Genomic DNA, 12067 nt, shown 5'->3' on the forward strand with positions numbered 1-12067 from the left:
GATACTTTTTAGATGGCTAATTTTCATTTCACAGTCAAAAAAAAGGAAGATGGGCAGAGTAGCACTTTTATTAGTGGCATGCGTTCTAGTATTGGTTATGCCAATGGCTAATAGCTCTACTCAAGAAATTGATCAATGGCTTTCTCATGCTAAGGAGAAAGTAACTCATCTTCACTTTTACTTCCATGATACATTTTCCGGGGCGAATCCAACTGCCATGAAGATAGCCCAATCCGCCATAACCGACAAATCACCGACTCTCTTCGGCATAGTTGTCATGATCGATGACCCATTGACGGAAGGACCTGAACCAACATCGAAGGAGGTGGGTCGGGCTCAAGGGCTTTACGGATCTTCTGATCAGAAGAATGTGGGCCTTCTCATGGGCATGAACTTGGTTTTCACTACTGGAAAGTTCAATGGTAGTACTCTTGCAATTTTGGGCAGAAACCCAGCCCTAGAACACGTCCGAGAGATACCAATTATCGGGGGGACTGGCGCATTCCGATTGTCAAGGGGATTTGCTTCCCTGAAAACATACTTCTTCAATGCAACCAGTGGTGATGCTATTGTAGAATATAATGTTGTAGTTTCACATTATTAAGACATAAAGAGTAGATGTATTTCCTGTTTGTTCACTTTGTTTTATCTTCAAAAGTGGTTCAGTAAAACTTTGTTTAATTTGGATTTCTAGTTCCTTAACTTGCTATTATTATGTAAATCAAGCTCTGCATCTATAGGAGTGTTCATCATGAATCCCTTCCACATAGATAACAAATTTGGTCTGTTAAAATAAAAAAATTCATTGCCAACCTAATCACTATGGCCAGCTTTTCAACCTTTCCACTCTAATCTATTATGTTACAAATTTCTGATGAAGTTGGAAAATGTTTGATTCTGAAAGTTGGTAACCAAATTTTGAAATAGACAAGGGTTTAGTGGATTGGACCTCAAAGTCTAAAATGGCATGCTTCAACACAAATTTTATGAGATGCATGTTCAATCAGAAATATGCACAAACAACATGGTAAAAGATAGCTGAAATAGATGAATTCAATAGCTCATTTGGAGAAAGGGAGTAAGCAATTCCTCTAAACTTTATAAGAATAAAAATTCTTCAATTTAAATTTTATTGCATCAAAAATTTCTAACCATTAGTTTGCCTCTAGTTCCATCAACTTTAAAAGATGCGACGATGAGCTAGAAGACTAATCGATAGCAAAACTATTTTTTGAACAAATATAATATCATGTCACATGGCACCATGTAATAACATCATGCCATATATTAACACCGTATGGCACAATCACATCGACTGTGGCATCAACACCAGCTGATGATGTGTATATGACATAATATTACTGTACAAAAAATAACTTTATTATCTATATAGGTATTCAGTTCTATCGCCGCATCATCTGGAATTAATGAAAATGGAATCAAACTAACGCCATAAATTTTTAATACAATAAAATCAGAATCAAGGGATTCTTTTGTTACAGATAAGAAAAAATTATAATGAGAAAGAACGAATGAGGAACGAACTATCACTGCAAATTACCCCCAATCTCCATATCTTTCAGAGTCAACAATATTTAGGAAAACGATAGACGAACAGTGTCAACAAAAGAATAACTAAACCATTTTAGAGAAAAGGTAGCTTCCAAATTCAAAACGAAGTACATATATATTAGACTTGTACAACCCTCCCAGACAGGGAAAAAAATGCAAGAAATCTAATCATTGCTTCTCAAATAAGATGAGTTTTATCACATCTGTCCATGGCACACTTGATTGAATGGCAAGCGACCAGAACTTTTGTTATTATTCTAGCCTCTACAAAAGCCAAAACCAAAAAACAAAACACATGCAATTCTAAGCCTAAAACTTTGAAACCAAAGTAACTATATACATTATACAAGGTAACCCTATTTCTTCTACACCCATACAGGACATAGGTTTGAGGATTTGACATGCCAGAAACAAAGGTGAGGTGCCTGGCAGCTTAGCAATAGCAATATAACCACCATGTGAAAATATTTCAACAAAGCAAACTAGTCACTGTAATCAAGGTAACATAATGATCAAATTTTAAACAAAAAGAAAATGGCATTTTGGAGAACAAAAATGAAAGAAGATAAGCAGCCTTTTTACTCACTTTTAAAATCGACCAATCGTCAGATGGCGCATCAGAAGTTTGCTATCTTTGGTATGATTGCTGCAGCATAAACAATCTAGTCTTTTCATCATTATCAAGACTGCCATTGTTGAGGGTAACTGAACAGCTTCTTCAGTAGAGGAAGGAGTCCAATCAAAGCAATCTGAAGTTGTTCCGAGCTATTTACTCGAATACTGATTTGCCCTGCCCCCCTATTATTCAGATTGCCACGGGCGATTAAGTTTGTGGTTCGTCCTATGGGGATCTGGGATTGTATATTACAGCCAAGAGCAAGATCACCATGCCAATCCATTACAGAGAGCCCAAGTGTTGATAGGGCCCGACCCAACGGGTAATCCTTGTCTCTCAGTTGGGCCTCTAAACTCCCACCATAAGCTACATCGCCACGACCAGTCATTGCACCACCAGACAAAACCATTCTGAACCGTCTAGTTGCAATCAATTTATCTTCAACTTTCAATCCGGCTGATAAGGCATCGCCTAAAAGAGTCACAGATAGACCAGCTGTTGCCTTATTTTTCCTAAAATTACAGAACCGTGTCTCACTGCGCAGAGTATAAGCCATGTCCTTCCCCACAGTCTGCATATCAAAACCTAAGGAAGTTGATTTGCCTTCCCCATGCTTAACAGAACTCGCTAGTTCCATTTGAACGTTGGCATCTTTCTTATCTTTTGTTATCTGGCTAGAGAAAGATACTGGGATTCTGTCTTTAACCACAAACAATCTTTCCACGTTTATACCTTCGTAACCAACATCATGATCCCAACCATGGGTTTCTAGAACAGGCCTTACAAGCCACTGGTTGGAGCTATCAAGATATCGATACCGATGTGTGGGATTATCAGAATCAAAAGAAGCTGGCAATGCTAAATCAGGCATGGGAACTGGCACTGAAGCAGCACCACCACTTTCTTCTTCTACATTCTCATTGTAATCGCTAGGCACACTAGGCATGTCCTTGGCTGCAGCAGCTAATTTCTTCATCATCTTTCGCCGCCTTTTCTCTTCCTTTAACTGCTTCTTCATAAAAAGCTTTTCCCTGTATTCTAACTCATCAAAATACGCTCTCCTCTGAGCTCTAGAAAGCTTGGCCACCTGGGCCTTAGTCAAACTTCTGAATGGGGGCAACTCTTCATATTCTGATTCATCCTCAGAATCTGATGACTCTTCATCATCATCCAGAGCATCATCATCATCGCCAAACTGTTCCTCAGGCAGCTTAAGTTGTGGTCTTGACTGGAGAAGAGATGAGAGCAGAAAAGGTAAAGGAGGCGCCCTTGATCGAGTTGCAAAAGGCTTCCCAGGAGGACTATCTTGCAACATCAAAAGCGTGTTTGCTTCTGCAAGAATCTTTGATGCAAAAGACAGCAATAATAGATGAGGTTTCCAAACCTGACCATTAGGTAAAACTCTCTGTCCTGCCCTATTGGTTCTGCATGCCGAGTGGTTCTCCACTAATGAAACTGGATTCATAAGTCTCATATCACCAGCTGCCTGACGGATTGCTTGTTGAACAACATGAGATCGTTGAGTGACAAACATGTCATAACTTGAAGCAGTACCATTTGGACCATCAGGTGGAGCTGATGCTGCATGAGTCAGGACAACAATAGCATTAAACCAAATTGATGGCCCAAATATATCAGTTATGGTGCGCAAGAGGGGCATATCCCCAAAGTCCCTGCTTTGCATGTCCAACCTATCAAGATACAAGACAATGTCTGGAGGAGTTCTCTTAGTAAAACACTTGACTGACTGGAGAATCTTTTCATTCTGGCGCTGATCAGACCCAGAAGGAAGAAGGCCTGGTGTATCAATGACCCGTACCTTAATCCCTTGAACAGTGCCTACAACATCCTGAACCTTTTTTGTGCCCAATTGAAAAGCATCAGTCCCAAACTTTACTTCGTCAAACAATGAATTGATTGTTGCACTTTTGCCTACTCCTGTTTTTCCAAGAACCATAATGGTACAAGAAAAATCAAGGGGTTCTTGCCCAGCTGCCTCAAGCTGCTCTGCCATCGCACTTGCACGATCAAAACTGAAGGCACCAACTCGGCCTCCGTTTCTCCCTCGCAGTTGCTCAGCTAATCCCAACCTGTACAAAACTTGTGCCACAACAACATTATGAGGAGTCTGCCCCAGCCTATGGGCAAGTCGCAAAAATTTCACTCTGATCATCTGAAGTTTTTCACGAGTCTCGTCATACTCATCAATTTCAGGATCATCAATCTGCTGAGAATGAACATTAGACATAGCTCCATTAACACGCTGTTGCTGCTGCTGCTGCGCAGCTCGAGGAGCAGGTTCCAGCAGTGGGGCAGCACGCCCAAGGCCAGCTGGACGAACAGGTGAGGGAGCAGAACCGGTGGACCTTTCAGAGGAAGAAACAAGCTTTACTGGAGGTGAAATTGTTCTTTCACCATTTCCTTGATTGTGCTTCTCTTTCTTGACTTCTGCTTCCTTCTTGGGCTCATCAATGACAATATTGTCCTTGCCAACACCATTAACCAACTGATTAGCATGTAGTGGTTCAGAAACCTTGTCATCCTCTGCTTTAGCAACCTTGTTATCCTCTAATGTAATACTAGCTTCACGAGTCACAGGCTCCTTATTACCGTTGTTCACAATTGTTTCTGATTGTGAGTTCAGAATTTGTGGCACATCTATCACTTCCTCGGTATGTACAACAGCTGAACTAGAAATAAGCTCCTCAGATTCACCTTGATGAATAGAATCCAATAGAACTGCTGCTTTCTTTGCATCTCCATTGCTATCATCTTCAGGCCCTACATCCAAGCTTTTAGAATTATCTTGCTGTTTTTCACTCTCATGCACCCCATTTGCATAATCAAGAACAGGCATATCATCAACCTCCAGTTTTTCACTTTTTACACCCAGATTTTCTGCATCAATCTTCGACAGATTCTCACCAAAATCTTCACCCTTGCCCTCCTTAAGCTCAAGCAAAGGCTCAATTGCAGTTCCCGGAGCTTCAGTACTTGGCACATCCACCTCCTTTCTGTTACCAGACATAATCTCCCTAGTCAATTCAGCTTCAAGAACAGGTGTATCGTCAATCTCCAGTTTTTCACTTTCTGCACCCTGATATTTTGCACCAGTCTCCAGTTTTTCACTTTTTACACCTTGATATTCTGCACCGGTCTCCAGTTTTTCACTTTTTACAATCTCATATTCTGCATCAATCTTAGGCAGATTCTCATGATAACCTTCAGTCTTTCCCTCTTCAAGCTCAGCTAAGACCTCAGTAACTCCCGTGGTTTTCTGATATTCAGTATCTGCCTCATCCTCCTTCAATTCCTGCTTTCCATTATCAGGCACAATCTCCCCGGTCAATTCAGCTTGATGACCAGAATCCACCTCGACTGCATCCTTCAAAACCTCAATCCCTTCATCACCATCAATCTCCAAAACCTCCTTTTCTCCATTCAACTCATCACTTCCCACTTCCTTACCAGTTCCCCCCTCATCAATCTTATCAACACTATCACCACCCACCAAATCCTTCACCTCCTCTTCAGCAACTACTCCACCATCCACCTCCTCACCACTGTCACCCTCAACAACAGGAACATCAACATCACTCGCCTCCTCAAAATTCTCCAATTCACTAACCACATTCAAATTCTCATCCACCAGTTCCGAAACCGAATCATTAACATTATCGACACTGACACCCGACTCAACTTTATCCTCCTCTTTCAGCAATTGCTCTTGCGAATCAATCGCTTCCTCAAAAACCTCCTCTTCAACATCTTTCAATCTCTCAACAACATCCTCCACCTCATTATCACGCCCCACAACCTGAATTTCCCCGTCGTTTTTCTCTCCCAATTCCGCCCCGCCAATTCTCTCAACCCCATTTTCAATTTCCATTAAAAATCCGTTCACACCAAAACCCTAATTTCAAAAACAACAACAAAAACAATTCAATTCAAAAACATCAACAGCTACAAAAACCAATCACATGGCATAGCAAATAAAACCTAGAAACCCTAATACTTAAAAAAAAAAAACAGATCGTTTCTTATAGATAATTAATTAGAATTTCATTCAGCATAATATAAAAACATATATATAAAAAAACAAAAAAGGTTACCTGGGATTTTGAAGATTCAGTTTTAGAGAGAGAAACAAGTATTTTCAGTGACGAGATTCTAGAGAGAGAAGCGCTGTTAATTATCTAACTGCTGCTAATCCAAGAGGGCCGTAAGCCAGTGGCTGATTGAAGGGGATAAGTGAATTGATCTACGGTGGAGAACGATCGGGTTTTATTTAGCGAATCTAACGGTTGAGATTTGCTGATGGCTTTGGTATCATCGTTTTTTTGTAGACGCCAAGGAGAAAAAGAGAAATTATAGGTAGAAAATGGGGAAGAAACACCGCATATGGTGTGTGTCACGTGCAGACATTTGGGGGAAGACAATTAATGTGGACCGTCTGATTCTGATGATGTGATTGATTGATTAAGGGTGTACCAGGAGAACATGTAAAATGTCCTCTACTTCTCATACTCATTCTGTCACGTGATTGTTTCATTATTTCACCACAAATGAAGAAATCGAGTAATTAACAAAATTAAATTCTTAATAATCACTAATTTTTTTGTAAACAATGAATAATTTTTTTCGATTTCAGGTAAACAATGATGGAAAATTCCTACCAATGAGTTATTGCTCAAGCGCCCTCCCACACCCTAATTATCAAAAAAAATGATGAAAAATTTCTTTTATCAAAATTCTTTTTAATTTTAGATGATGGAATTTTAAACACACTTGAAGAGTTTTCTTAGAACCGGCCGCCTATCAAACTCCAGTCCAGTAATCTAGCAAAAGTCGAAAGAGTTGGAGTCAACTTCCTATCGGCAGACGGAAAGTGTACGTAGTATCCATCTAAAGTCACACACACTCACTCATTTTGATTCCTAAAACCCTAGGGCGTCTATATACACTGGTTTACTCGATTTCTCTCCATCTCTCACGCTTTTGGTCTTCGGTAAGCGATTTAATTCATTGATTCTCTTAACAATTATTTTTTTAAAAAAAACTCATTATTACATCATAAAAAAGTTAAATTTATATTAAAAAAATTATATAACATATAATTAATTTTTTTATAAAATAATATAAAAATTAATAGATAATTATTATAATAACTAATTATAACATTTTTTTAACATATTATATTGGAGTTAAAATAGAATGTTATGCTAAATATAGGATCTTTTATGCTAAATTTAGCATAAAAATAGCATGACATTTTGGATGCTCTACACTACTGCATTTTTTATTGAGTTCTAAAAAGAATTAAAAATGAAATCAAAGTTGTTTTTTACAATTCAAATTCTCTTATTTGTATCAATTATAATTCTCCAGAATAACAAGCAAATATATCAAAAATTATAGAGCTCATGTGATTGGTGGGATTTTGTTCATCGGATCTTTACTAAATAAGGCTGCTGATTATCAACATAATAGTCAGATATTTAAGTTTTTTTTATATAATTTGTTTGGGTTGCACAAAACATAAAATAATATTTTATGTGCAAACAAATAATAATATAATTTAAAATAAAAAATTATACTATGTCATGTAGCCATTAAGGTAAGGCATCCAACAATACATAAAAAGAATCATGCTTAAGTGTGATTTATACGTTATAATGGATAGTTTGAGAGAGTATTAAGTATGAACCAGTGCTTTAAAAAAACCGAACCGATCAAATAAACCGAAATACAGCCAGTGGTTAGGTTCAAAATTTGTAAAAAGATCAGAATTTTGATTTGGACCGGATCGAACCGAACAAACTGGTCACTGAAATGGTTATTGAACCAGTTGGACCGCTATCAAACCGGATCAAGAGAATTAACTACGATTGCTAAAAAATTAAAATACGTTGCTAATTTTAGTTTTTAAAAATATCACTGAACCAGTTGAACTGAAAATCGAGAACCGACAGCTTCACCAATTCAGCCACTGATTTGATTTATAAAACACTGGAATGAATCACCGATATAGTGAAAAATTTCCTAATAAATCTTTGAAACGTTCGGTAGTTATTACCTTCTTCCATGAACATGGAGTGAATATTTGAATGCTTTAAAATAGGAAAAAAATTGCACGCAATTGTTACGCCATATCATTCGCGCAATAGCCATGTGAAAAAATTAATAATAAATTTTTTAATAATAATTAAAAAAATTCCTATTATAAATGCTCATTATCTTGTTCTAAATATGAAATAAATCCAACACTTTTAACCCACCTTTTTGTACCGCCTGATGTGGCAATCAAAGAGGAGTGATTAAATTATATTTTTTGAGATACACTTTTGGGTTTGAATTGGACGAATAAAGTCTTGTCACGTAATCTGAATTAAAAGAATTGAGTTAAAAAGATGGATTATAAAGCATTTTTCATGAGATAAACACTCTTTAAAATACGGATTTAAGGCACTATCGCATTCTTTATTGAGTATTAAAGAGAATAAAAACAAAAGTAAAAATCATATTTTACAATCCAAATTTTCTTATTTGTATCAATTATATTTTTCAATAATATATGGCATGTAAGTCGATAAAAAAATAAAATAACTTGTGCGATTGATGGAAGTGGGTTCATCAAATCTTTGTTGGTGAAGCTGCTGATTGAAAAGGGTTAGTCTATAAACACACCATTGAAAAATTCATGTTTCTTTTTAGGATTAACATCATTAAAATTCACCAATTTTACACGTTTTTTCATTTTAATCACGCCGTTTAAAAATCGTTATTTTCATATACGGACTATCAGTTTTTCAAATCCATACACCATTCAAAAATCAAATGAAAATTGTTGAGCTTGCCACCAGATAGTGACATGCCATAATGAATCAGATAGTGACACATTAATAATTTTTGGCCGGATTTTTGACTGGTATATGGATTTGAGAAAAATTGGTAGTTTATGTATGAAAATAACGATTTTTAAACGGCATGATTAAAATGAAAAAACGTATAAAGTTGGTTAATTTTTATGATACTACCCCTTTCTTTTTATATAATTTATTGGGTACAATAAAACCAAAACAAAATTTTATACGCAAACAAATCATAATGTAGTTTAAATTTAAAAGAAAAGTAAAAAATTATTCTATGTAATATAGCAATTAAAGTAAGGCATTCAATAACACCTAGAAAAAAATAATTATGTTTATGTCATTTAGCCATTAAAGTAATGCATCCAACGAGATTTTCACACTCCTCTCGCTGATAATAGCACTCCGATTTCATCCATTTTAATTGTTAATGACTTTATAACCCTTGATTTAATTTTTTTTCTTTTTATGTTCCACAATTATTTTTCTTTTAAAACAATTTCTAACTTTTTTTAACTCTTTAATTTACATAATTTTATTTAATGACCAAATTTTAATTTTAAACGATTATATTCATCTTTTTATTTATTTTTATATTTTAATCTTATTGATCCATTTATTCTAAATTATCAATTTTATTTTATCTAAATAAATTAAGAATTCCGTAGTAATATTTTTTTAATAGATTTACTTTTCAGATTGTATACATAACAGCATATGATTTTTTTCATATTTTTTTTAAAAAAAAAACAGATTTTCTCTTTTATACGTAGGTATAATTTAAACAAATTGTAACTTTATAAACAGCCTCAATAATATAAAATCACATATAAATCACAAATAACTATGAGAAATTTAAAAGTTAAAAAATTAAAATACAAATTAAATATTTTTATTTCCAATTTGATAAAAAAATATAAATTAATCATAAGAAGAAGTAAAGTTTTATAGTCTTTATGATAGTAATTATTCTAATCCTTTGTAGTATCAGTGGATTTCATTAAGAATGTATATAAATACTAAATGTGACATACATATATTTAAAAAATCATATAAATTTACAGAGTTGAAAAATATACGATTGTATTAAAAAGAGATATTAGGAGAATATAGAAAACAAAAAGTAGAGAGTAATAAAGTCATTAGAGCATCCACAATGGTGGATGCTCTTGGGTTATTATTGAAAGATTGATCAAGCTCAGATTGTATTTCATGTACGATACAATATATATATATACATCAGGACTACACAATGTGGTTGTAGTCTATTGCTAATCTAACTCTATTAGATAATTACAAGTATATTGTAGAGTTATATCAGAATAGAACTTCATGGCAAGCTTATCCTTATCATTCCCCCTCAAGATGAACTTGGGTTTTCCATAATCTTCATCTTGTCACAGAAGAATTGAAAACGTGATGTGGATAATGGCTTGGTTAAGACATCAGCAATCTGATCATTGGTCGAGATATATGATACTTGAAGTTCATTTTTGGCAACTTTATCACGAACAAAATGAAAGTCAATCTCGAGATGCTTAGAACGTGAATGAAAAATAGGATTAGCCGTTAAATATGTCGCACTTATATTATCGCACCATAGAACAGGCTTGGTCGAGCAAGGAAAGCCAATTTCACGAAGTAATGAGACTAACCAATTCAATTCTGAAACAACAGTAGCAATTGCGCGATACTCTGATTCCGTTGAGGATCGTGCAACAGTGCGTTGCTTCTTCGAACTCCAAGAGACTAAATTCGAACCCAGATAGATAGCGTAACCCGTCGTGGATTTGCGATCATCGAGATTACCACCCCAATCAGCATCGCTATAAATAGATATAGCAGAAGTAGGACTGTTTTCAATAAACAGGCCCTTAGATTTAGTTGCTTGAAGGTAACGGAGTATACGTTTGACAGCGCTCCAATGGTTCAATGTTGGAGCATGCATATATTGAGAGATGCGATTAACAGAGTACGACACATCTGGTCGTGTTAATGAGAGATATTGAAGCATACCAACAACACTGCGAAATAGCGTATTATCAGCAAATGGCTCACTGTCACCAAGTTTCAGTTGGTTATTTGGGCAAGCAGGTGTAGAAACACCATTGGCAGTGACCATATTCACCTTCTTAAGAAGATCTTGAATGTATTTACGTTGGGACAAATGAATTCCATTTGGTAATGACTGAACTTCAATACCGAGAAAGTATTTGAGAGAACCCATATCTTTCAGCAACAAGTCTTTGCTTAAAGACTGAACCAGATTATTCAGGAATGATATATGACTGCCAGTGAGAATAATATCATCAATGTAAATCAAAAAGAATGCTTGAACATTGCCATGGCTGTAATAGAATAATGAGGAATCAGTTTTTGAGCCAATAAAACCATGCACAACCAGCCACTCAGTCAGACAATTAAACCATGCTCGTGGTGCTTGTCGAAGACCATAGAGAGATCGTTTGAGATGGCAAACAAGATGAGGTCTGGCTGCATCTATGAAGCCTGGGGGTTGTTCCATGAAGACATCCTCAGTGAGCGTACCATGGAGGAATGCATTGCTAACGTCAAGCTGTTTGATCGGCCAATGTCGACTAACCGCAATAGATAAAATCAGCCGTATGGTAGTTGGTTTGATAACTGGACTGAAGGTGTCCTGAAAGTCCAAACCAGGGCGTTGATGATAGCCCTTAGCAACTAAACGGGCTTTGTAGCGGGAAACAGTTCCATCGGCATTGCGTTTGATGCGAAACACCCATTTGCATCCTATAATATTAATATGAGAAGCGGGAGTCACCAATTCCCAAGTGCCGGTGTGAATAAGAGCATTAAACTCATCTTCCATTGCCTTTCGCCAATGAGGAAGTTTGATCGCATGAGAATAACAGCTTGGTTCATGTTCTTCAACGATGCTAGCATAAGAGGTTGGTTTCTTTGGCTTGGAATTTCCTGTCATGGATCGAGTAGTGATCTGATTTGCTCCGATACCATGAAAGATTGATCAAGC

General features: G+C 36.2%; 2 protein-coding genes across 3 annotated transcripts; one reads left to right on the forward strand and one right to left on the reverse strand.

The window, feature by feature from the left end:
* Positions 1-19: 19 nt before the first annotated feature.
* LOC126683122 (dirigent protein 21-like) lies at positions 20-687 on the forward strand. The gene has a single exon (XM_050378956.1). It carries the CDS (start codon positions 50-52, stop codon positions 602-604), a length of 555 nt encoding a protein of 184 aa, XP_050234913.1. The 5' UTR covers positions 20-49; the 3' UTR covers positions 605-687.
* A 933-nt stretch (positions 688-1620) lies between these two features.
* Positions 1621-6554, reverse strand: LOC126683121 (translocase of chloroplast 120, chloroplastic-like). Of its 2 annotated transcripts, XR_007641610.1 has the most exons (3): positions 6301-6554; positions 2159-6101; positions 1621-2061 (listed from the first exon to the last, which is right to left on the reverse strand). XR_007641610.1 is itself a non-coding variant. In XM_050378955.1 (2 exons), the coding sequence occupies exon 2, from the start codon at positions 6075-6077 to the stop codon at positions 2253-2255; it is 3825 nt and encodes a 1274-aa protein (XP_050234912.1). In that variant the 5' UTR covers positions 6078-6101; positions 6301-6554; the 3' UTR covers positions 1621-2252. The 2 variants fall into 2 exon arrangements, 1 of the variants encoding a protein (XP_050234912.1); XM_050378955.1 differs by having other exon boundaries at positions 1621-6101.
* Positions 6555-12067: the final 5513 nt, after the last annotated feature.

The sequence above is a fragment of the Mercurialis annua genome, linkage group LG5, assembly GCF_937616625.2.
Source record: "Mercurialis annua linkage group LG5, ddMerAnnu1.2, whole genome shotgun sequence".
Lineage (NCBI taxonomy): Eukaryota > Viridiplantae > Streptophyta > Magnoliopsida > Malpighiales > Euphorbiaceae > Mercurialis > Mercurialis annua.